The sequence below is a fragment of the Tasmannia lanceolata genome, unplaced genomic scaffold, assembly GCF_043159265.1.
Source record: "Tasmannia lanceolata isolate RefF3 unplaced genomic scaffold, GAP_Taslan_0.1 ptg000037l, whole genome shotgun sequence".
In the NCBI taxonomy this organism is placed as follows: Eukaryota; Viridiplantae; Streptophyta; class Magnoliopsida; order Canellales; family Winteraceae; genus Tasmannia; species Tasmannia lanceolata.
In genome coordinates this window covers 4,340,944-4,368,251 of record NW_027518714.1, presented here as the reverse complement: position 1 = coordinate 4,368,251, position 27,308 = coordinate 4,340,944, and the positions used below count along the sequence as shown (strand labels likewise).

The 27,308-nt window shown below is 39.4% G+C and overlaps 1 protein-coding gene across 1 annotated transcript; it reads left to right on the top strand.

Annotated features, from left to right (window-relative positions):
* Positions 1–22,387: 22,387 nt before the first annotated feature.
* On the top strand, positions 22,388–27,161 carry LOC143860074 (HXXXD-type acyl-transferase family protein). Its single transcript, XM_077370589.1, has 3 exons — positions 22,388–23,160; positions 24,363–24,742; positions 26,414–27,161. Exons 1-3 carry the CDS (start codon positions 22,723–22,725, stop codon positions 26,940–26,942), a joined length of 1,347 nt encoding a protein of 448 aa, XP_077226704.1. The 5' UTR covers positions 22,388–22,722; the 3' UTR covers positions 26,943–27,161.
* The last annotated feature ends 147 nt before the right edge of the window (positions 27,162–27,308 follow it).

Below are 27,308 nucleotides of genomic sequence, written 5' to 3'. Positions count from 1 at the left end.
ATTGATTGGAGTTTTGCCGCAAACAAAGATTTGAAAGCTAAAAGCCAAGTTCTAAGACAAAATTGATGATTTGGAAAGCCAGTGATGGAAAATTACTTTACCGACTATCGCATCAGCAGGTCTCAACAGTACACTCAATTTGGACACAGAGAAAGGGTAGCTTTTCCCCTGACTTTCTTGTAGGAGGTTTTGACAAAAAGGCAAATCCTGCAGGGAATTACCTCAAAACAAGGATTCAGATCAGCATAACCAAGTGACGCCCTCATTCACCATACACAAGCCCCAACAGAATGCTTTGACTGCTTTCCCAACCATGGTTTAAAATTTCGGACCGAAATCGACCGACACCAAAATTGACCAAAACCGTAACGGTCGAAATTTCGGAATTTGACCAAAAAAAAACTGTTTTTTTTATATTAATTTAATATTTTACCGAAATTTCGGTAATTTCGGCCGAAATTTAATATTAAATAAAATATTCATTTCGTGTTTTGCACGTTAGAGAAACACGGCCGTGTCTTCGTCCTAACCCTAATCGGAGACGACGAGCGCCGTTTCAGTCCCACCGTCATCGACGACCTCCAAGCCGCCCTAAGCCAAGTCCGAGCCGAACAAACTCCCGGCTGCGCCCTCGTAACTACAGCCGAGGGCAAATTCCTCTCAACCGGCTTCGGGGCTTCGATCTCACCTGGGCAGAGCCGCTGGATCCGGCTCCCGCGATCGGCTCCACTTTATGGTCACCAAATTTGAGGGTGTTATGGCCGATATGATCTCTCTCCCAGGCGAAAAATGAATTTTCAGCCACCCACCAATTGATATGCTTGACCGTCATATTTAAGATAAGGCCTAACAATGCTTTAGCATCTCTTGGGATAACATTAAACTAGAGAGAGATAGTACCAGAGCTACCCGGATTAGCGCTCCAAACTTACTCGCTTTCATGGGCTACTTTGGTACTTGAAGGGATGCAACCCCAGCTTTGTTTTCCTTTAATTCCCTTGAGAGTTAATATGTCGTGACTGGTCATACCAGCTCTATCATCTATTCCAAAAGGTGAAGAGAAATTATAGGACGGGTACCTTTGCTTCCCAAGAAGAATTTATCTCCTTCTTATGTCTCTACCTAAGGGTGTCAATTTTGGCTCTGGCTCGGGCTCGGAGGCTCGCTCGAGCTCGGCTCGAATCCTTAACGAGCCGAGCCGAGCCGAGCCGGCTCACCAGGCTCGTTAAGCTTAACGAGCCGAGCCTAATTTAGGCCAGGCTCGGCTCGGCTCGTTAAGGCTCATTAAGAATTTAATATATTTAAATATATATATATTATATATTAATTTATACATTAAAAGGGTTGTCCAGGGAGTGAAAGGGGGGGGGGGGAAATATGTCACTTCATTTTTGGAACCCCATTTGTTACTAGGACCACCCCCCCATAGTGTAAAAAAAGTAGTCAAATTACACTAGTAGGGCTGTCCAGGGAAGATGAGGGGTGTGAACATAATATAACCCGAGCTCGGTAAGGCTCGCGCGCCGCTCGCGAGCCTGGCCGTGCCTGACCGAGCTGAGCCCGAGCCTGGTTCGAGCCCGAGCCAAGCCGAGCCGAGCTTTTGAGCTTAACGAGCCGAGCCGAGCCTGGCCAAACTCGGCTCGGCTCGGCTCGTTTACACCCTTACCTTTCACATTGTTTTTTTTTCTTTGCTATTCATCCAATTTATAATGAAAGCTGGGAAATTTCACCACTCATTTTTGTTTCACACCCACCCTCTTTTTAATGCCGTGTCCATTTTTTGGCCGATTTTTGCTTCATCGTTTTTGCCGTTAATTGATGCCCATCTCTTTGCTTTTTCCTCATCTTTGTTGCCCATTCCGGCATCGGTCCATAGTGACCCATTTCCAAATGGTTCGGTATTCAAAATCGGCCTAAATATGACTCGCTCATTCAGACTTGAGTCAAATCCAATTCATTGAAGCTCTTTGCGGCTCATCTTTCATGTGGCACATTTTTCAACAGCATGCGACAATCATCTTCGGCAATATCGGCAACTTACATTAGACGGACATCAATTGTGGCAGTGTATATCAAAATTTACAAATTTTTCTATTTCTTTTTGGGGATATCTCATATATCGATTTTCAATCCATATACGTTTGAGGGGGGCACATTGGAGAATAAAATCAAATCAAGATCAAATATTCTGAGATTAGAAGATTTGATTTGATTAGGCTATATTGTCCTTGTGCTTAATGCAAATTATCCAAGAATTAGTGAAATCTTCTCCTAATTTTACATCTTGGCAAGCGATAATTCGCCAATCGAGGCATATGTGTTAACGGAATTATTGTTGACTGATACGTTCCTAGATGGGTCCCACTTAGGATTTAGCAATATCTAAATTGGCTTTTGATATTAATGTGGTTGTTGACAATATTTTTAGTACTTATCTATATTCAGTAGGAGATGGATATTTGATGGGACTCTTAGCATATTGGGTACTCTTAGAATAGTAAGCTATTATGTAATTGGGAAGTAGATTTGGGTAGGAATCTTATTATGTAGGAAAGTATATAGGATTATGGGATATAAATAAGTAGTAATCTTCTATTTCATCAACGAAGAAAATATCTTAGAAATTGTGTCTTTCTGCACAATGGAGGATTGATCCTTCCCTCGAAGTGGATCAAGAGGCCGATCTTCCCTCTAACAAGATCAAATCTGCTGCGAACCGATTCGGGTTCGTAACATTGACGAATATGGATTTGTCTGAGCCAGTGATAATGAGGAGGGCGTGGAGGGACTTTGTTGGTCTCGAGGATCGGGCTTCAGAGAATGCTTTAAGTAGGAGATGGAATTTGTCATGGAGTAATGGAACTTATTGACAGTAATGACAGTAGCCATTACGAGAGAAGATAGAGAAGCTAGGGTTGAAGAAGGAGAGAGAATGGTAGAGAACTCTACTGGAATTAGTAGGCAATCGTGAGATCATCCAAGAGCACGATGGTTTTGAAGTTGCAGTTTGTACCTAGTAAAGAAATTAACTACGTAAACTAAAAACATCAGGAGTCCTCCGGTTTAGAATTCCGTTTGTGACCTTGAATGGGTCTGCAAGGCTACCAGGAAGAGATCTTGGGCTAATCTTGGCCGTCCATCCATCAAAGTGAACCCACTCCATCTCGCTCCAATTGTCACAGAATATGTAACTAATAACCTCAGGAGTCTGGTTTAGTAGTCCGTCTGTGAGTCTAAATCTAGCAGGGCTACAACAAAGAGATCTTGGTCTAATCTTGGCCGTCCATCCATCAAAGTGGGCCCACCTCAGCTTGCTCCATTTGTCACAGATTGAAGAAAAGAAAAGGAGGAATGCTAAACTTAAGGAGCCCATGAAACAATGAGATGAAAAGGCTCCCCATCAGCTGCACGTCACCAAAGTGCATTTGACACTCTTTGACATTTTACATTTTAGAGTGTCATGGGGAAGCCCTTTCATCTCAATTTTGCAAGGGCTCCCTGCAATCTAGCATTCCTCAAAATCATGTCAAGTGCAAATTGGGGCAGGGCACCCACCGAATGGTATTTTCACTCTCATTTTCATGCTGGGTCGCAAGTTCCAAGGTTTTAAATTTCGGCCGAAATCTGAAATTTCAGATTTCATCCAAGACCGAAATCGAAATGGGCGAAATCTGAAATCGATGAAATGCAACTTATTTCGGTCGAAATTTCAGAAATTTCGGTAATTTCGCCGAAATTTCAATTAAAAAAGTATTTTTTTAAATCCTTTACCAAATTTCAACCGAAATTTCAGCAGAAATTTCTATCCAAAAATTCTAAATTTCGCACCCCATTACCAAATTTGGGCTGAAATTTTGGTATTTCGGCTGAAATTTCGGTTTCGGTGGGGTCCGAAATTAACCCCGAAACTGAAATTTAAAATCTTGGTCGCAACACATGCAGCTAGGGGTGCAACTCGGGTCAGATTCAACCCGAAAAAAGTTGGGTTGGGTCGAGTTTTCCCAAACCGGGTTGAGTTCGGGTTGGGTTAGGGTTGAGGGTTTGGGCAACCTGACCCGAGTGAAACTTGACTTTTTTTTATGATTTTTTTTTATTTTTAAGCTTAAAAACTCGGGTTTGGTTGGAAAAAAGGGTTCCTGGTTCCGGTTGGCTTCAACCCGACTCGAGTTGCACCCCTATGACGCGGTCCAAATCCATGAACCATATGATTTAAGTAGGCAGCTGATATCCACGCTACACTATTTTTAAAAGGGTTTTGTTAATGAGTGCCCCGATAAAGGATCACTTTTTCCTTGACAGCGATTTCACAAAATGAATCTGATTGACGAGTCATAAGACAATTCAGGGTTCAGATTATTATTAAGAATAAGAAGGAATAATCGAATCAAACTCATGGATTTACCTAGGTTGGTTTGCGGCCGAATAGAAAGGAAGGATTTGTATCTTCGAAACCCATTGGAAGGGGCAATGGACGAGGGAGGATCGTCCATAGATGATTGAACCCTCGTATGCCCTGAGAATGATATGAGGTGTTCAGAAATGGTTGAAGTAGTTGAATATGAGGATCACTATGACTATAGCCCTTGGTACATTTACTAAAGAAGAAAATGATTTATTTGATATTATGGATGACTGGTTACGTAGGGACCGTTTCATTTTTGTAGGTTGGTCCCGTCAATTGCTCTTTCCTTGTGCTTATAGGTGTATTGGGAAAGGACTTTTCCAATTATTTTTTCACATCGTTTGAGAATTTTACAAATGTTTTGAGTCATTTTTATCAAAACATGTGTAGAATTCCTTTCCCAATTCATCTTAAACGTTAACAAAACTTTTTTTATGATGGCAATACTCGCTTTGTTTTACACTTCTGGTTTCGATGCTGATAGCGCCGTGAGTTTTCTGGTCTTGATGTTGATATCTCTTGAGTACTGCAAACAGCCTTTCAAAGCTCATTAAAAAGCGTAAAACAAATTAAGTAGGGGCATTATCAAAATACGGCCAGCTGTCCATTGGGCCCTTGTTCTAAAGACCAGCATCTCGCTGCCTTTTAAATATGAAGTGGCAGAGGTTAATGGGCTAACTTTTCCAGAAAAGCAGACTTTGAGTCACTGTGCTCTATATTGTATATTGTACTATGTTATGTGTTGACCATGGAATTGAAAGTACGGCAGAAGCCCACTGTATATTCCATTGATTTGGATTAAAATTTCAAACCCCACCCCAAATTCCCAACACATATAACGAACAAAAATAAACACTCGTTCCTTGTCCTTTGTGTTGTTTATTCAAGTCACTTAGATTTAGCAACTTATTTTTGTCCTTATGACTATGGAAGGAGTTCCACTCAGCCCACGTCTAGTGCCTGCAAGCATTAGATTTTGGGAGGTTGCTTGGAAAAAAAAATTAACGTTGTGATAAGCTATTCAACCATTTTCAAGTACAGACAAACATTATCATGGGAAAAGTTTTTCTTGGTAATTTGACCTTTTCTTCATTATTGTCTCTAAACAAATAGTTAAACGCATCTCTTAAATAGTTTTTGTTTGCATCCTCAAACTTCACACGTGAAGTGAAAAGTTTTGCGTGACAATACATAGTTCAAGCATGAGAATTTCCTGCTTTTCCATCCTTTGATTACACATGAAAAAACATCTTTAACAAACACCGTTTATATAGAAAGACTTAAACTTATGATAATGGCGAGTGTCTAGGCAATTTTGCAGCTATCTTTCTCAGGAGAGATGTGCCACATCATGAGAATTAAATGAATAGGACAAATTGAGCTATGAGGCAGCTCTTCTCTCCTGAAAAATTTGTTATTTCTGCTCCAAAGAGTCGCAAACTTTACAGTCGCACCAGCAGCAACAGTTTATTATGTTATCTGTCAACCTGTTATGGAAGAAAGGGGCTGCTAGCAAAATGGGATTTCATTTGGACATGATGAAACACTTGGGATTTCATTTGGAAATGATGAATCTCTCTCTCTCTCTCTCTCTCTCTCTCTCTCACACACACACACACACAGAGTAGGCTGTTAAAATTCCCAAAAGCTATCAAGAAGGGATCAAGAAAGGGTTACTAATGTGAACACGGTTATTAAATAAGCCTGTTTGGATTGCAAGAAAGTGGTGGAAAGGAAAGTCTTTTCCAACTTTTTAAGATTTTCCATTGTTTGGTTCCTCAGGAACAGATAATTTAAAGGGGAAAGCCCTTTCCATGTAGATGGAAGAGCACTCATAAATCGTGGAAACGCTTTCCGTCTTAAAAGGTGGGATGCGGCTTTCCTGGAAAGAAGTATCGGGCATCACTAATTCCTCTTTTATTCCTCCTCTTAAAACGTTATTCAGTTGAAAACTCCGTACGGATGTCAAAACTAAACCGAACCTTTTGTTTCCTTGTTTTCATTGATTGCACGTGAACAGTTAATTAGTCAAAGAAAAAAGGAGAGACTTTATTAATTTGTCCTTTTTAGGACAAGGGATGAAAAAGGTCTCACACAAAGTACACAGGACAGTATTAGCAAAAGACATGCACCGAATTACAGAGCTTTTTCTAACTACATATTAATTAAGTGAAGAGGCAGGGCAGAGTTCCCACAAAAGCTTCGTCCCAATGGTCTAAAGGTACTAGCTATGGCAAAATGCTTTACGAAGGAGTCTTAGCATGATGCTGGGGGTCTGGTCCTCCAGGACTCAGTCTTTCGGACTTGTATTGCCGTTTTGCCGCATTCCTCTCTATGCTCGACACTGGCCTAAACACCGCGTTTGCATCCTCGAAGACTTGTCCTCGGATTTTCGTCAACTCCCTTCCCACTAGATCTCGATCCAGATGACGAGATTCCGATTCCATGACAAAAACTAAGACCAAAAGCAAACACAACAAAGCCTTCAAACTCCCCATTCTTTCTGTTAGGAACTTGAATTGCTAGAGTAGAAGCATTGAGGCACCAAGGCTAGATTTATATAACACTCTCAGATTACCTACTTTTCTTAATTTAAGCTATAGTGGGGCAAACTAAACACGGTGGCTTATTCTATAAGTGCTGACGACAGTTGCTTTGTCACTTAAACTGCCTTGTAATAAAAACAGAAACCCAGCGGCAATTTTGTAATGGGCTCTCTACTCTGATTTCACAATAGAAAAGGGAAGAAACAATAAAAAAGATACCTAAAACCCCCTTCCTCGGTATTCCACAAATTTGTCTCTCTTCTCCAGTCCCTTTCTCTTGTTTTATCTCCTAATAGATAGCACTTTAGAGCAAAGGTGCCTCGTCAGATAGGTAAATGTCTGTCCATTTAAATCTCTTTGTGATGCTGGAAAGCAATGAGAAGCGCATGGTCAGGATTGCCTAACTCTTACCAGGAAAGCCCACTCTTATGACCACTCTTGCTCACTCTTTCCTCCCCTATTCGTTCATGCTTTCTCCTCTCCACTTCATTTTCCACGAGTGTACAAAGTAAACTCAAAACATGATCATTAGTTAAGAAAACCACAGTTAAAGCCGACCCATTTCCGATTCTATTGCTCACCCAAGGGATGTGTGAAAGAAACATATCATCCACCAAATGATTAAATTAAGGTAATTCCCGAGGTTGAATTCTTAATTAGTTTATTGGTTTATTGTTAATGCTTCTAGTCTAGATAAGCATGCGTATAATGCTGACTGAGTTTAATAATAAATAAAGAATTGATTTGAAAAGGTGGAGGTAGTTTAGTAGGTTTTTGATGTTTTTATTCCGAGGTCTCCGCATCAATTGCCTGATTACAATTAAATATCAGCATGTAGACAAGAATCAATGGCAAATATTGGGTTTGACAAAAAATGAAAGGTCTATCTGCATGACTTAGATTCTATCCAAGAAAGCTATATCAATATAAGACACGTAATAAAATTCTTTAATGATGATTTTAGCTTTATTCATTCATTGGCGTTTTGCCGCAAACAAAGATTTGAAAGCTAAAAGCCAAGTTCTAAGACAAAATTGATGATTTGGAAAGCCAGGGATGGAAAATTACTCCACCGACTATCGCATCAGCAGGTCTCAACAGTACACTCAATTCGGACACAGAGAAGGGTACCATTTCCCCTGACTTTCTTGTAGGAGGTTTTGACAAAAAGGCAAATCCCACAGGGAATTACACCATACACAAGCCCACCATAGTAAGGAAATTAAGAGGTTTCTGGGTTTAAGCAATGTTCTGCCTCATGTCTGAGCTCAAGATTTGGCTTATATGGAGGGTAGTGAATTAGATAACCACAAAGAAAACGAAAAATAAACATCAACTTATTAACTAAAACGAGGATGTTGATTTGAATGCCAAACCAGCTGCATGTTACACACACTCATTTTAAAACATTGCCAATCGACTAAGATACATGAGATGCCAAAGTGGTGATTAGTGACTTGCACTTTGGACCTTGAAGGCCCTAGACACATCTGGTGAAACCAAAAACCATGAGTGTTCCCTATTAAGCTCCAGTTTCACTTATGTAAGCATGATGATTTATGTTTGCTAACTAAGAATAGTTATTATTTCCTTTGTCTTCTTTCCATTCTATCTGATCTTCAAAACAGTAGTCAGATAAAAATATTGATTTCTTCCGACAACTTTGTAGATTTCATGTTTCCCTAGTTCTTTGCAGGATTCATACACGTCAGAAGCTCTGCATTAAGTCCCAAAGCTTAAAAATGAAGTAAAATACGGAAAAACATAACTGTGATGAACAAAATATGTAAATATTAACTTAATCAGGATAACTTGCTATACAATAATAGAATATTAACTAGAAAATAAATGAGTATTCCAAACTGATACATTAACTAGAAATATTACCAGATCTTATCAGTCCCAAAACATGAACTGCCAGTTGGTTCTTCATTCATGTAAAATTAACTTTCAAGTCATTATTTCTTCTAGAACATAAAGTTTATTCATGAATTACAGACATGAATCATGAAAATCAATTTTCGAGCTAATTTAGATCAATTGATCTAATTATGTCTCAAAAGGAAAAATCATATATTCAACAGTTTTCATACAATATCATGAGTAGAATTTTAGATGCAAGCCTACAAACTATCTTGATTATTTCAATTAATCAAAACATTTTAGTAATACAGCTATCTAGATCATCAGATTTAACCCAGAAAATCATGCAATATGAGTTATGCAAGAAGAGAACATCATTCATGCAACACAAAAATGATTTTCTTGACTATGAAATTCAAAACATACAGCAATACTGTTCGAAAATTTGGAAACGAAATTTTTCTGAGAAATAAAAAAAAGCAACTTTATTAAAATAAATGAAAACAATACAATATGACAACGAGATGTCCAGTCCCATAATAAAAACAAGAATACAACTTCATCAGTCCCAAATAATAATTGTAACATAGAGAAGATTAACTTCACTCTATTTTTAATGTTATTTTGCCATTGTCTGCCCAGCTAACCTATCATTGACAAACAATTAATAAATCAATTTCTTAATTGTTTCCATTGGTCATATCATCTCCATTAAATATTCACCAATTTTCAAACTTCACATGAGATGGTGGCTATAATATGAAAAAACCCCTGTATCAGGGGGTTGTGTGACTGCAATAACATTCATCTTTGACTAAAATTTGATAAAACGGTCTCGGATGTGTATGAAACATTAGTGAAAATGCTGGCATTACACAGATCAATCATTCTAGCATTCCATGCCTAATCACATATTCATATGGACGTTGGTCTCCTGACAAACAAAAATATTCCCAGTCACCATTTTTTACCATAGAAGTTAGTTGAATACCTTTCTTTCATAGGTTTTTGTATGAAAGACTGAAATCATGCTTTTCTATTTATTCTGAAGCAAGTTTTTGAATTTTAGAAATCATATTATCACTAAAAAATGTTTAAATCTTATTCAGGACTGTTTTACATTTTTAATGTGGTGAGTGTATCATTGACACTCAGGGGCCGTTTGGATATGCGGATTTTAGAATCCAGGTTTTTAGTTTGAAACAGTGTAAACGAGGGTTCATGATCAAGCTGCTGCATGCTGTCCTGACAGCGTTTCTTGGCTTTTAAGTGAGAAATTCAGGTTTTAAACTCTCTCCTGCATCCTGAGATTTCTAAAACCTGGAAATATGGGAGGATCTGCTACTCTCTTGCTGACGGAAAGAAGGGCGAGAAGTCAACAACGAGTCAAAAATGACGGCTGGTCCGCTTCTTCTCTTGTCTCTTAGCTACAATTTTGAAGAAATCCCGGATTCTAAAATCTGTGTATCCGCCCCTCAGGGTCTGTCCCTCACAGTTATTTTTCAAGCTTTGTAACTGATCGAATGAACTCATTTCCATGTTTCCATAATTCCATTGATGGCATTTGCCCAGTTAATTAGTCTTAGAAGAAAAAAAGATAGATTTTATAAGTTTGCCCTTTTGATACCTTATCATAAAAGTGATACAAAGGTCTCAAACAATTACAACAGACAGTACTTGCAAAGTATTAACAAAGCTCTATTTTATTTTACTTATTTATGAAGTCTGGAGCCACAAGTAGTAGTAGCTCCAACAAAACTCCTTACATATGGTCTAATACACAAGGGCTTGCAAAATGATCTACTTAGGAGAATTAACATGGTGTGCAGGGTTTGGTCCTCCAGGACTCAATCTGTCGGACTCATTTTTGCTTGCCACTGATCCCTGTATATTTGACACTGACTTGAGCATTGCTTTGGCATCCTCAACAGCCGGTCCTCGGAATTTTTTCATCTCCCATCCCACTAGAACTCGATCCAGACCACGAGGCTCTGATCCCATCACAAGAACCAAGACTAGGACCACACACAACAAAGTCTTTGAACTCCCCATTCACTCTTCTTACACCTTGAATTGCTAGAGTAGAGGTTCTGAGGCATCAAGTTTTGGTTTATATAGCACCCTTAGCTAGCTCCCTTTTTTTTAATTTAAGCTTAGTGGGGTGACTAAATTGGTGATGTTTTCTGCAGGTGCTAAAACAGTCCACCAATGACAGTTTGTCATTGAAACCAATGCACTCTCCACTCTGGCTTCTCAAAAAACAAAAAAAAGGAAGAAGTAAAAGAAAACCTCAGCCTCCTCCAAATCTCTCTCTTCTGCAGTTCCTTTCTCTTGTTTTATCCCCTATGGCACTTAAGATGCCTAGTCAGATATGTGGATGTCTGGCCATATATATCTCTTTGTGGTGCTGGAAAGCTATAACATGTGGCTATCCTAGGAAAGGCTTACTCTTACAATGGATTGACACTCTTATGGCCTCTTGTCAATCTATCCTCCTGATTTTCCCTTGCCGTACCATCTCCACTTCATTTTCACAAGGTTCCCTAACAACCTCAACCCTTTTCATTTTCACAAGAGTCCCATCTCCACTTATTTTTCATATGAAAAAAAAGAAAGGCAAAACCTACAGAATACATCTTATAGATACCAAATCTCTGCTTTCATCTATGCTGAAGATTGAAGCCAATGAAAGCAAATTACACCTGGATTCATTAACTGCTAATGAGTAATTGTTTCATTGGGCAATGTTGAGGCGAAAAAGCATGACCACTGGTGAAGGATAACCCAGTTATGGCTGATGTGTAGTCATCCAACAAATGATTCTGATAAGGTAAACTCCTAGGTTTACTTGTAAAGTCTACTTTATTAGTTTATTGGATTACGGTTAATGCTCCTAGATAAGGACGACGATAGTGCCGAGTCAGATCAACAAAAAATGAAGTATCAATTTGAAAAGGAAGTAATAGTAAAATAGGATCTCAAAGATAAGATTGGGATGTAGTCTTCACACCAATTTCCTTATCATTGATTATTAGTATAAGACAAGAAGCCAGAGCAGATATTGAGTTTGACAAATGACTTTAGCTCTATCTGCATGACTAACAATTCTGTCCGAGTAAGTTATATGAGGACAAAACAATGGATAACATTCTTTAATGATGATTTTAGCACATACACTGGCAATTTAGCCACAACCAAAGATTTGAAACAGCCAAAATCAAGGTTTAGACAAAATTGATGGTTTGGAACATCATGTGGAAATTCATTTTAATTCATCACCGTAAGAGCAGTTCAATAATACACCCAATATGTTCACAGAGAAGGGTAGCTTCTTCCCTGGCTTTCTTATAATGGGATTTGTGGAAATGTCAAATTCTACATGACATTATCTCAACAACAAAATCAGCATAACCAAGTGATGCCCTCATTCACCATAAGAAATCTGCCAAAATGCATGAAGCCTCAAAGGTCTACCATATAGACATGTAACTTTGCCTCCATGACAAAAATGATGTCAGAGAAATGTGAATGAAGAGGCTTTTGGGTTTGTTTAAGTTCAATATTTAGTCGCTATGAAGTGCAGTGAATTACTTAACCAGAAAAAGAAAAAGAAAAATCAACTTCATTTCATTAACTAAAATGAGGGTGTTGCTTTGTTCTGCTAACAGCTGTATGGTGCATCACTCAACTTAAGCCATTGTTAGATATATTACAATCTAGTTGCCAACAGATCCTTTACTGGGACTAAAGCTAGCTATTTAGATATATTACAATCTCTAAATAGATCATCTTTAAAACTTGAATAACTTATTTTAAGTTTCAAATAAAACTTAAGTGATTTTTTTTTCCAAAGATTTAACAATAAATCTAAATGAATAAACCATAAAGATTGTAGTTGTGAAGTCCTCTTTAACATCTTCCAACTCTAACCAACATTAACCATGTCTCCCTAGCCTACTATGACCATATCTGTCTCTATACACTTCATGTCCGCTTCTAGTGAGGCTTATTACATGCTTCATGTCACTTCCCGTGACGTTTCCCACGCGTTTCATCGTTACTTCCCACATTGTTTTCTTAATGCCTTTTGCTTTCCACAATTTCTCTTTTTAGACGTGTCACTTCCTGCATCACTTCTCACACTTTTTTCCAACTCTTTCTAGATAATGTTTCTCCAATTTATAAATCAAATATGCGTGTTAGACAAATACAGGTCTCAATTTTTGCATTTTTATTTTTTTGAAATTATAATGATTATATATATATTGGCTATCATTAAAAAAATGATTATTTATAATGATTCCAAATCCTTCATCTTTAATAAATCAAACTCACATCTAAGAGTTTGTAATCTTAACAACTTTACTTTTTTTTTTTGAATGGTTATCTTACCATCTTTAGTTTTTCTTCTCCATTGAAATTAATTCAAAGATGACTTCATCCACTGCTTGATAGATGAAGAACATGGCCTTCTTGTCCTTCTTACGATTGTCTTTTAAATAATTGGGTTGTTGTGGAGTGAGAGCCGCTTGATCCTCCAGTTAATCCACGTAGGCCTCAACAATATCCTATAGAGTTTTTTAATGGCACACAATATCTCATAGATCTTAAGATCCATATAACACCTTCATTTGAATGCTCCATTGACTGTAGTTTTTGCCGTTGAATCGAGGAAATTGAGTTTGCAACATATTGGATGCCACGATTAACCTTCAACCTTGCCTTGATACCACTTTTGTTGAAATGAAACCAACTAGATGGAGGGAGAAGATGAGATTCAAGAGAAAAAAAATTGTTCTCTTAATGCCAAACACACAAACAATGAAGCCCAAGTTGTCACACTAGTAAAGAGATTTCAAATTTCACTAAAATGGCTCACAAAAAGAAGTCACAGTGCCCGTTTTCCTAAGCCACCACTAACACACTAACAAATGTAAAGTAAATGTCTTGTAAAGTCCCAAAACAAGAAACAAAATCTCCCCAAAAAGTAGATTTCCAATGTAGTGTAGTCAATGTAGCACGCTCCTAATGTAGGAGTCAATATAGCAAGGTTCCAATGTAGGAACATTCAATGGGTGCATAGCAAGCTCCATGCAAATAGCAATTTCCAAGACAACGTGTGGTCAAATGGTCAGATGGATAATTGGTCAAATGATCAAGCTTAGATTTCCAATAACTAAATTACAAACTACTCCTAGAAAATGAAAAGTAAAAGTAGAATGGTAATGTTCAAATTCTCAATTCTTCTTCTCCATCTATATGCTTTCGCCTAGGCGGTTGTTGATTAACCATCTCTAACCATTCGGTTTCGTACAACCCTCTTACTAACATGTGGAGTTATTTTGGTTAAACCACACGCTAACTGTTGTCCAAGCGTTCGAATAACGGACATGTTCTAATCCTATAGTCCGTGCCCCCTTGAGGCTCTTCGACAACATATGTGCTTTCACAAAGATTCAAATCCTAATGGTCGATGGTTATGGCATTCGAATAGCAAAGGTGCCGTAACAAATCGTATTTAATTGGAAAATGGCCTCTTAGGTGACTAGTCATATATCCTTGCGAATTAATCGGTAGCGAGAGTATAACAACTTAATCGGAAGATCCAAATGGAACTGTAATTTTATATTCCAATACAAATTGCAAGAACAAATTGAGGGAAATGCTGATTACCTGGGAAGTAGCATGTTCAGTTCCTGGTACGTGATGAGGAGATCGAACAGGACAAAGTCTCGGGAAGGAAAACGAGCCAAAGGCAGGAGCCCTAATTCGACTTCGAAATTATCGTCCACAGTCGAAGGAATAGACGAAGAGGAATAAGAAAAGCTTGGTGGAGATTTGGAGATGGAGAAAATGGAGGGAGAATGTTTTGGGTTGCAACGTACGGAGCGGGAGATGAAGCGTGGGATTTCATCTTGTAAATTCGATTTCTTTCTTTTGCGAGGGAACGAAAACGGAATAGCCTGATTCTTCTAGGAAAATCCTTTATCCTCTACTACTAAATGGGAAAATTCCATAAAAATCGTCTACTTCTTTCCTGCTATTTCCTTATTTTCCCGCTTTAATTTCCATAAAACTCCCAAGTATGTCCTATTTCACTACTTCTTTTGAGTCATTTCCGCTTCTCATATGCCCTTACGCCAATGGTCTCTTTTTCGCCTTTTTGTCCGTAATTGTCATAATTTTTCAATTTTTTTTATAGTTTTGGCCGTAATTGTCATAGTTTAGTACTCTCGTTCGGTATTTTCTTAGTAATTTTTCTGCTTTGCTTCTATTTTTCCGTAATTTTTCATTTAAAACTTAGTACCCGCGCATGGTTATTATTTATTGCTATTATGTATTGGTAGCCACCTTTGCACAAACCGTACTTCACAGCAAACGATGGGCGAACAAGGAGAAAAATACGCTCTGCGAAGGTGGCTAGCAAATCCCTATAAAAAAAAATCTTAAAAACATACGTCAAAAAACCGGTTGACCCGCGGGCCGGGTGCGGGTCCAAGCCCAATGACCCGTAAATTTTCTCGCGTCACTTTGACCCGGCCAGTTTGACCCGTTTCCCCATGATTTAGAGGGAAATGATGTAATTATGAGAGTTTTTATATATAGTGTAAGTCCTTATAGTGAATATTGTTTTTCAAAAAGCACTGTATGGCTTACATCTTAGGATGATCCAAACCGTCCATTGATGGGCTACAATGTAAGTAGGTTGTGTGCCAAAATTCATTTCCATAGGATAATTACAACCCTCCAATCAATAAATGTTTCCTAAATATGTCGTTCCTCTATAGACTGCATGGCTAGGATCATCGCATGGAAATGTGTTTTTTGGGAACATCCTATTTACGATGTGGCCCATCAATTGGACGGTTTGGATCATCCTATGGTGTAAGTTATACAATACTTTTTTTTTTTAATAGGGAGTGTAAGAAATATGTTTTTGGTTTGCAAGCTTTGTCACAAAATTCTTGTTACAATATATATGGTGTAAGCCCATGTAGTGAACTATTTTTTAATAAGCTGGTAGGGGTCCCCACAAAACCCCAACTTACCTATCAAAAATTGGAGTGAATATTTTACCGCCTACACAATAGGATGATCCAAACCGTTTATCTGATCATTCTTAAATGATGATCGCATCCCTACAATCTATAGATAAATGACATAATTTGGAAACCCCGCAACTGTGTTGGGATCATCCTATGGAAATGTTTTTTGGCATACAACCTATGTTGTAAGTCCGTACAATCAAGTATTTTTCAAAGAATCGTACACCTTGTATCATAGGATGATCTAAACCGTCCATTTAATGGGCCACAATATAAATTGATTGTTCCCAAAAAATAATTACATATGATAATTCCATGCCCTTCTTTTAGAAAAACTTCCTACTGTATCCTATTAGCTGGGGGCATTTAAGTCATTTTGATGCTAGAAGTTTCTCGGAATGAGAAATGATTTGAGGGTACAATCGTCAATTGCATACGAAAAGTACCGATATATGGTACCTGTCTATGACAATTGCGAAAAAAAACTACAAAAAAAGGTATAGACATATGACAATGACGAAAAAAACTACGTTATATGACGCATTTGGGACAAGTTACAAAATATTGACGGATGTCGAGCACCTGAAGAGGAACAACAATTATGGAAACCTCTATCGATTGGAGGGCTACGATCAGCCTATGGAAATGATTTTATGGGCACAACCGATTGATGTTGTGTTCCATCACATTGGCGGTTTGGATCAACCTATAACCCTCTATAGATCGGAGGGTTAGGATCAACCTATGAAAATTATTTTTAGGGCGAAACCTATTTAGGCAGTGGCCCATCTAATGGACGGTTTGGATCATCCTATAGTACGGGCCATACCTTACATTTTAACAAAGTGAGGAGTGCGATCATCAGAATACGGTGAGTAGTGCCATTATAAAATATGGCAGTGAGGACATTAGCACTATATATAATTTGAAACCATCGATGTTCTTGGATATTCCCACGCGGGTCGGGTTCAACCCGAATTTGGGTTGGGTCGGGTTAAGATTTTTCGCAAATCGGGTTGGGTTGGGGAAAATCAACCCAAATTGGAAATCAGGTTGGGTCGGGTTGGGTTATCGGGCAACCCGACCCGACCCGAAACCTGAATTTGGGTTCCATCTGAAGAAGTTCTGTATATGTGTTTTTCTTTTTCAACATTGAAGTCTCCACAGTCCACAATGGACGGTTTGGATAATCCTATGGTCCGGGCCATACCGTACTTTAATCAAGTGAGGACTGTGATCATCAAAATATAGTATTGCGGATAACATTTCCCTTTATTAATTGTTAGTCCCTGTTTGTTTTGGATTTTGAGAACCGATTGTGAGTTAAAAACTGATTATTGGTGACTCACTATTGCTTCCCAAATTCCAAAACAACACGGCTTGAGTTGAGGTGGTCAACAATTGGTACCATATCAAATTGGGTCAACCCGAACCTAGCCCGAATTGGAAATCGGGTTGAGGAAATTGCAAATCGGGTTGGGTCGAGTTGAACCCAGCCGATTTGGACATCAGGTTGGGTTGGAAAAATGGGTTCCTCGGGTTGGTCTCAACCCGACCTGAGTTACACCCCTAACGATGACGAAAAAACTACTTTTCCTTATTCACTATGTGAGGGTCAAATTACGGAAAGTTTGATATTACGAATGCGGACACCTGTAAAAATATTGACGATTCCGGGCACTTTAAGAGGAACAACAATTATGGAAACCTCTATAGATTGGAGGGTTAGGATCAGCCTATGGAAATGATTTTACGGGCACAACCTATTTATGTTGTGTTCCATTACATGGACGGTTTGGATCAATTTCTCTAGGATACTTTCGTCATATCACTGCTGCAATGTCCCTGCCATTTGCCATGTTATTTGTGGGAATTCTTATTTCTTTATGTTTTTTTATTTCTCAATCGGAAATCCTGATCATGTGTCTATGGTTTTCAAAAGAAAATTCGTATAGACTGTATAATATCTATTCTAACTTGATTTACATTTTATTTTTATCAATCTTAGTAGGTAAAATTGTTACTAGAGCCCAGTCTCTCCGATGGATCAAAAGCTTCGGGAAGAGTTGTGCGTGTTCTGCTGATGTTTTGAAATAGGGATTAGAGATTTTTATCATGCTTTTTGTTCTTTGGTTCTTAGAAACCGCTATATAGCGAGATCTTATTCAGTGGTGGAAGCTGGCAATTGGAGAATTGCATGTTGATAGGTTGCTGAAATGATAGAATTAGGTTCTGCTGGAACTATCATTATCATTTGATTTTTTATAGATTCGAAACTTGATGCAGATTTGCTTAGGTTTGTGATATGTATATGATACGTTTACAGTCTTATCTCTCTGCCTCTCAAATACCCTCTCCTCCTTGTAAAAAAATATCCCCTTTCTTTTAAGAAGAATACTGAATTGAAGGGAGCCTATGGAAAAACTCAGTTTCAGGCAAACATTCGATCCATGCCACCCCACAACATTTATTTCTTCCTCCAATAAATCTGAGAAGTTTATTTGTTCTTTCAAAGAAATTTTTTTCGTGTTTCTTCTACTAATTGATCATGTTGCCTTTTCTTTTATTATTCTAAGATAAAATTTCTTTTGAAATTAACAATAATTACGTAGTAATATTGAACAATATTTTTAAAAAGTTATACTAATTCATTGATAAATATTGAAATAAACAAATCGTAAAATACCTTATTGGCACGTGCATATTTTACTAGTACTATAAAAAGTAAAAAGGGTTTTGCTAGGGTCCATCGAAAATTGGTGTGGTCGCTATTGGCCAATGACTGCATGGTGAGGCCAACTATATGTGGGACCCGTATAGGCAAATCCGAACTAGTGAACTACAGCTAGTAAGTTAGTTCCCTTACCAAGACCATGTTACTAGGTAGTAGTGAGTGACCAAGGTTTCAAATTTCTGTTTCCAATCCTCACCGAAATTTCAGTAATGTCGGTCAAAATTTTGCAAAAATATTAAATAATTTTAAAAAATTAGATTTTTGGGTTGAAATTCTTTAAATTGCAGGAAAAACAAAATTGAAGTCTAAATTTTGTGACATTTGTATTGTGGATTTCGAAATCCAGAATTCGGACCAAAATTTCAAATTTTGATCGAAATTTAAAACTGGTAGTGACTAGCCCCTATACACAGGACTGTTCAATGCATATACTAGAATTTTCCTAGTCAAACAAACCATCTAAAAAAATGGCCTACTGATATTGGCACCACCATGTTTTAATAATCGCACAAACTCAGCCATTCTTCTAATAAGAATTGACAATTGTTTAAATAATAAAAGACAGGCTGAGTTACTGCAATTATTAAAACATGGTACTGCCAATATGAGTAGACAAAAAGAATTTTCTGTGACTGCTCTTAACAACCTTTGCCACAAGGCCCACAACAAATCCCCCTTGCCACATTAATTTGCCGAAACAACGTTAACCTTTTTTTTTCTTAAGTTTCCCTTAGGCTCTGTTCACTTCTTTCCCCTGGTTTTTTTTTCCTTGGAAATCCTTTCCTTACCTTTCTGGGGAAAAGAAGTGAACAGAGCCTTAGAACAAAACTTGGCTCCTGCCCGGGCTGGAGCCTGGATGAACTTCCCCCAACCCCTCTAATAGCAACGGGTGTGGAAATATCAATTCCATGCTGTCCACACCCCTTCCTATTAGCAAAGGTTTGGAGGAAAGTTCCTCCAAGCCGGGCTGGAGCCAAGTTTTGTTCTTTCCCATATTATTTGGTTGCAAATGATGTTTGATATGCAATTAATCATGTTGATATGATTTTGAACGTTTTTTATACTGATCAAAGTAATGCCAAGTAGAAAGATGTTTACTCTGCTTAATAATCAACAAGGAATTTTAGGAAACATAGCTCTCAGAAAAGAAAGGGAGAATGCCTTGATGCTAACACACTACTGTAATTTTAAAACACTAAAATGAGAACATATAATAAAATTCCCCCTCAAATGAATTCCTTTTCTCAAGTGTAAAAACCATATATTAGCTTGCAATATCATAAAGACCTGAACAAAAATCCTCAAATGTATTGGTTTATCACCGCAGTATATATCTAAAAAGTAATTATTTTTCACCATTGATGTCATCCCCAACTGAGGAAAAATATCCCACCCCAAACCCTTGCAATTAGAAGGAATTCAATCTTGATCAATTAAGACTAATGGCAGCTGCAATTATCTGAAATCCTTTCTTAATGACATCAGACGAGAACTCTCCATTGCATATAAGGGATCTACAGCTTTTCTCTTTCGAGGATTTGAAGCACGGATAATTGGACGAGCCAAACCCATATCAGCAGAAGAAAGGAACCGAACACCGATGGGAAGGGAAAAGGTATCAATGGTTGAAGGGATTAGATGGTTGGTTTGGTATAAGAGGTGGGTAATGTCCTGAAGAGGCTTCCGTTTTCTTTTGATGAGGTTGGATGATGGAGAGATTGCAAGAAGAAGGTTGGGGCATTGGGGAGATATGGGGGGAAGATTTTCTTTGTTGTCGGATTGAGAGTAAGAAATAATTTCCATTGCTGAAATCGGGAAGAGATTGAGAAGAGGGAGGAGAGAGCCAGTATTTGTAACGGTGGGTTTTGGACTTTGGAGGGGAGAATTAAACTTTTTCAGATGTTTCGTTTTATTTTGAAGAGGGAGAACAATTTCAGTTTTGAAATCTGAAATGAGAGAGAGAGAGAGAGAGAGAGAGAGAGAGAGAGAGAGAGAGAGAGAGAGATGTTTTTCCTGTTTTTACGGAACGTGAACGAGGGAGATTTGAAATTTGAAAGGCCCAATTAAAAGTAAAGGAGCAGGAGCCAGGAGGTAAGTCGAAATTTTGAAAGGATTGGTTCCCGGTATTTGCAACTTGCAAGTTGAAACTTGCAATGGAGAATGCATGCATGATTCTCCCCAAATAGAGTGCGTTTCGTAAGCGATCACGACTGTACACGTGTCTTGAAGCATTGGATCCGGATCTTTAGCGATTGGGACCCAGTAAGAAGGGCACGGCTCAAAGCCTCAAATATTGGATCCATAGACGCGAAAAATGATGTAGCAGCATATCTTCATCGTATATGCGGCAACATGAATTGCATGGGATGTGGGCTCTTCATCCAATGGGCCCAGCAAGGATGGCCTCACGATCGATGACTGCATGGACAGACTACATAATACTAACAGCGAATCTACACCGTGGACGCTTATCTGTGGGGCCTAACGAACGAATAAGCCAATAACTCATAAATTGCATGTTTATTTTAGGGAAATGATATATCCGCCCCTTTTGATCACCACGAACATCCCATGTCAGTGTATCAATGACTAAAGAGGGGCTGTTGTACTTATGCCAGAGGAATTCAATGACCTTTATTGCCATAAACACTGACAGGGGTGTTCCTGGTAATCAAAAGGGGCGGATATATCACTTCCCTTATTTTATACCAAAACACCTGCCTAGGATATGGACAGCTGACTACAACCTGGTGTGCTCAATTTGTTCAAATGTGTCCATCCTTAGTTGATCCGAACCGTCGATTTGATAATCCTTGCTTTTGATCTCTCATGGGCAAAAAATCACACTAATCATCTAATCCTGGCACCTAATAGTTTGCATTGTTGGCCCGCATGAATATAAATTGTGAACAGCCAAACAAATAAATTAAAATTTTCAAAAAAAAGAAAAAAGAATGATAGATACAAGGGAGCCTGGCTCTGGATTGGATCCACGTCATCAAATGTAACTGACTTTACTTTTTCAACCAATTTTAAAATGTAACTGAAAATGACGTGGATCCAATGAATAGCCCTTTTGTGGCTCTTTATGCAAGAGCTCCCTTATATCTATCATTGCTCAAAAACAAATGTAGTTTGCATGGTTGGCTTTGAATATAGGCGGCCAAAAACTACACGCGGGCGACAGTTCATAGGTTCACATTGCGCGACAAAAAAAAGAAGGGATAATTACATTTACACCCCCTCTAGTTTCTGACACATCCACTTCAACCCCTATAGTTTAAAAAGTGACAAAGGCATCCCCTCTAGTTTCGTTTTGTTTAAGGTTTGCCCCCTCAGCTGAAGGTTCGTCCATAGATTGAAGGGTTAGGATGATCCGATGGAGCTGATTTTTTGGGCACACCCTATCTATGTCAGGACCCATCAAATGAACGCTTTGGATCATCTAAATAATGTGGGCCCATACCCGCTAAACGCTTTGGATTCGGGTATGGGCCCACATTATTTGGATGATCCAAAGCGTTCATTTGATGGGTCCTGACATAGATAGGGTGTGCCCAAAAAATCAGCTCCATCAGATCATCCTAACCCTTCAATCTATGGGCGACCCTTCAGCTGAGGGGGCAAACCTTAAACAAAACGAAATTAGAGGGGATGTCTTTGTCACTTTTTAATCTACACGGGTTGAAGTGGATGTGTGAGAAACTAGAGGGGGTGTAAATGTAATTATCACCAAAAAAAAGAGGCATTATCTGATCCTAGAAGGGCGATGATTTTTTCCAAATGTACGGTCTAGATCAATCAAAGTTATCGTAGCAAGTGGGGCACATTGTATCACAATGAGTTCATGCCTTTTCTCCTGCTCGAAGATTTGCATTTTATTACGCAACCGTGAAATGTGGTCCTTTCTTACCATCACCAAACAGTGAGAAAGACATTTCCCAACTAGCAAACTAGAGGTCCAGAACGGGTGGTAAATTTGCAGTTCATCTGGTTATGCCTTCTCCACGTCATGTCGCGTGTTTGTGAAAATTCCTCAACGATAGGTGGGATTCCAGAAAGTCAGAAACCGATATATAGATATGCAGATCTACCCAAAATTGCCTCGAGCAAGAGAGCCAAAGCAAAGCAATGGAAGTGAAGATATTGGAAACGTCCATCATCTCCCCCTCTCGCCCCACCTTCGATCACGACCACGTCCTCCCCCTCTCCCACCTCGACCAAGATCGTAACGTCCAAGTCACCATTCGCACCCTCCGTGCCTACGCCAACAATCCCAACTCCTCTTCTTCCCTTCCTTCCGATCCAGCCCACGTCATTTCCCAAGCCCTCTCTAAAGCTCTCCCCTACTACTACCCTGTTGCCGGAACTCTCCGTCGCCGATCCACTGACAACCGGCTAGAGCTATCATGCCGCGCAGAAGAGCAAGGCGTGCCCTTCATCCGCGCCACTGCAGAATGTACCCTCGCCTCAGTCAATTATCTCGACGACCCAGTTGCGCATTTCCTCGAACAGTTGGTGCCCGATCCGCGCTTGGGCGAGGAGCTCCTCCATCCACTTATCATCCAGGTTCAAAAATAACCAATTACTTCAAAAGCTTAAGCCCTAAGAATTGGTGTTATTTAAGCATTTATATTTTCACACTCTCCCTCACATGTGGCCCCTCTTTTTAGGGTTGGCGTAGGCCAACTGCTCTAGCACCATGTGAAATCACCAATCACTCCAAAAGCTTAAATAGTTGGAGATGGCATTGTTTAATCTTTTATACTTTAACACTCTATCCCTCACTTGTAGCCCTTCTTTTGGGATAGCTGTGCACATGAATAGGGCCAGCAATTTCACCCGTGAAGACGGGGATCCGCCCCGCGCCCGTCCCGAACGGGGCGGGAATCCCCGTATCCAACGGGGACGGGGCGGAGGCAAAAGTGATTCCCCGGTGCGGGGATGGGATCACCCCGCCCCGCATAGTAATACTACCAATGTAATCGAAACAGCAAAACTGATTCTGAAACAGTGAAACCTTTCCTTTATTCTTGTAGTTGTAGTGCAAAAATTAATTTTTTTGTTATAGGCTACTGATATTGGCAGCCATGTTTTATAAATGCACTAACTCATATTGGCATATTGCCTTTTACTATTGAAAGTTTGAAACAGCGGTCAAAGACTCAAAAGTCAAAATTCAAAAGTTATTAAAGTTTCCAAAAATTAAAAAACAAAGAGGGATTGCCTGCGGGGCGGGGACGGGGCGGGGATGAGAGGTAAGCATTCCCCGCGCGGGCGGGGATGGGGATCCCCCGGTTCCCCCGAAAGCGGGGACGGGGAATTCAACCATATGCGGGGCGGGGAATGCTACATCCGGCCCCGACCCGCCCCACCCTGTTGCCAGCCCTACACATGAATTTTTAATACTAAGGAGTTGTTGGGTTTTAAACCTGGAGGGCCAGTACCATGTTGGCATGTTAAACCATGGTTTTAAATTTCGGTTTCAGCTAAAATTTGGGACTTATCCGAAACTGAAATTTCAGCCTAAATCCTGGCCGAAATTTGGTAGTAACGCTTGAAATCCCGGTTTTTTGACGAAATTTCCGAAATTTAATTTCGAACTAAATTAGGTAAATTTCAGAAATTTCAATTTCGGGACGTTTCAGTTTCGTTCCTCACCGAAATCCGAGATTTCAGATTTCGTTCGAAATTTAAAACCATGTGTTAAACAACCAATTACTCTTAAGCTATTACGGTGTAATATTTAATCATTTATACTCCAAACATAGGTCACGATCTTCTCTTGCGGTGGGTTCAGCCTCGGCATGTGCATTTATCATTCCATGTGCGACGGCCTCGGATCTACTGTGTTCTTGAATGCTGTGGCGGAGTTGGCGCGTGGGGCGTGTGAGCCATCGATCGAGCCGGTGTGGGACCGGTCGGGTCTGCTCGGGCCAAGAAATCCCCCTCGCGTCGAGTTCCAATTCCACGAGTTTCTTCAATTGGATAAGGAGTCCTTTCCTTATTCCGCCCCCACCTATAATATTTTACGAGAGTGTTTTCCCGTGAAGGACGAGTGCATAAACCGTTTCAAAGCACTCTTGTCCCAAAAATCTGGCTCAACCTTTACTACATTTGAAGCTTTGGGTGCGTTCATATGGCAGGCCAAGTAAGTTGCTTCCACAGTATGCTGATATTTTTAACTTTTTCATACACTTGTTAGAAAGTTGATTTTCTCACCTCCTTGATTTGATAACCGCATTTTTCTCTTAGGCTCTGTTCATTTCTTTTCCCTGGTGCTGTTTTTTCTGGGAAACAACTTTTTTTTCCCTGACAAGACCTTGATAAGGCAGAATTTCTGTGTTCACTTCTTTTCCAGGGAAAACTATTATCAGATGTAGAATTTCTTATTTAAAAGCTAAAAATGATGTGGAAATTGACTTTTTCCTTGTTACTTGAAATTTGCTTTCCGATTAAATATATCGGAAAGAGGCTTTCCAGGGAAAACGAAGCATTTTCCTCTGGATTCCTTTTCCTTTTGCCATGTAACCTGGAAAGGAAAGGAAAACGAAATCCTTTCCTTTCCTTTCCGGGGAAAAGAAGTGAACAGGTCTGTTCACTCGTTTTCCCGAGAAAGGAAAAGAAAATGTTTCCCGGAAATCTGACAGCTCTGTTCACTCGTTTTCTCGGGAAAGGAAAGGAAAATGTTTCCCGGAAATTTGACGTGGCATTAGGAAAAGAAATCCAGGGAATCTGTGCAGGAAAAGGTTTCCCTGGAATGTTTCTGGACTGTTCACTTGCGCAGGAAAAGGTTTCCACGGAAACTGCTTGCCCTTCTTTTTGCACTAGTTTCCCAAGGAAACAAAATCCGTGTGTTTTTGGTCGGAAATGAAATCCCTAAAGGAGGGGAAAATGGGCTTTTCTATATCATTTTTTTAACTTATTGTAGAAATTCCACATGTGTAATTACAAGTGAACACTAGAATTCTGTTTCCACTTGAAAGCAAGTGAACACTAGAATTCTGTCTTGTCAAGGTCTTGTCAAGGCAAAAAGATGCTGTTTTCCAGGGAACGCAAGCGAACAGAGCCTAACTTGTGTTCTCGGGAAAGCAAAATCCCTGGAAAACACCCTATTTTGTCCTTGACAAGACCTTGACAAGAAACCTTTTCCTACACAGTTTCCCTGGATTTCTTTTCCTAATGCCACGTCAGATTCCCGGGAAACCTTTTCTTTTCCTTTCCTGGGAAAACAAGTGAAGAGAGCCTTAAGGAAATTACAAAATTCTAACTCTTGTGGTTGGCTGTCGTGAGCAAGTGCAGTGATAATATGCGGTTAATGACTACTAAGAACTAATGAAGGTGTTAGTGTCTATTATTGGGTATTTTGTCAAAAAGTGGATGTTTTGGTGTCGGTTAGCTCCTATATCTATTTTGTAGCGTGTTTTGATTGGTTTTGTACACAAGGTCATGGGAAGCATTCAGTAAAGCTGAGGCTCTACTGTTTGGACTGCGGGAAAAATATATTTTTGTGGAGAATATTTTCTTAGCAAAAATTTCCTTTCTAAGGTTTAGAGGGAGATGATATGGTTGTGGTTTATTTAGAGGATATCATCAGTCCGTATAACTAAAATTTGAACCGATTGGCTAATCTTTTTTTCCCAGTCTAACCAAATAATTGAAACGTGGAAAAGTTTTTTCTTTCCAAACTTTTCTTTTTTGAAAATTCCTGCACTCCATGGAGGACTTATCAAAACAAAACAAGTCTCACTAATAACTGTCCAGTGTCGATGACGATTTGAGGGCCATTGATACATTTTTCTAATTTGGCTTTGATGAACAGGGTTAAGGCCTCAGGGATTCCAGGAGATGAGAAGGTGAAATTTGTGTACTCCACGAACATAAGAAAGCAGCTGAACCCACCACTTCCCTCTGGGTATTGGGGCAATGGTTGCGTCCCTGTGTACGTACAATTAATAGCCAGAGATTTAGTGGCGCGACCCATCTGGGAGACGGCCGAGAAGATAAAGGAGAGCAAAAGGAACATCACAGACGAGTACGTGCGGTCTTTTATCGACTTTCAACAGCTTTACTATGAGGAGGGGATCACGGCAGGTAAAGGAGTGAGTGGGTTCACGGATTGGAGACACCTTGGTCATTCAACTGTGGATTTTGGTTGGGGAAGTCCTGTCACCGTTCAACCTCTTTCTTGGAATCTTCTTGGGAGTGTAGAGCCTTGTTTTTTCTTGCCTTACTCTTCGGCCAGTGAGAGTAAGGATGGATTCAAGGTCCTTGTGTCTTTGCCTGAAGCTGCGATACCTGCATTTAGGGTAGAGATGGAGAGACTTAGCAGCGTAGAGGAGTTGTTTTGAGCAATAATAAACATTCTTGTATATGATTCTCTATGAATAACCGGAGCTTCTCACGCCCATCTTCCAGAAAAAAAAAATTCATGCAAAGTTGGAGCCCTTCCCTGAGCAAGGTTGCGTGGAGGTGATAGACATCCTTAGAACAATAGGGGGCATCAAGTTCACCCAAACTACATCAGAATCATATGAAGGATAGCAGAAAGTTGCTCAATGAATTTGATATCTAGTTTGCCTCATGGATAGGGATGATTGTTTTCTTTCTTAAATGCACCACCTTTCTTTAATTTAATAAAACCGTAGGGGTCCCTGCCACCACCTTTCTTTAATTTAATAAAACCGTAGGGATCCCTGCCAAACCCCAGCTCACGC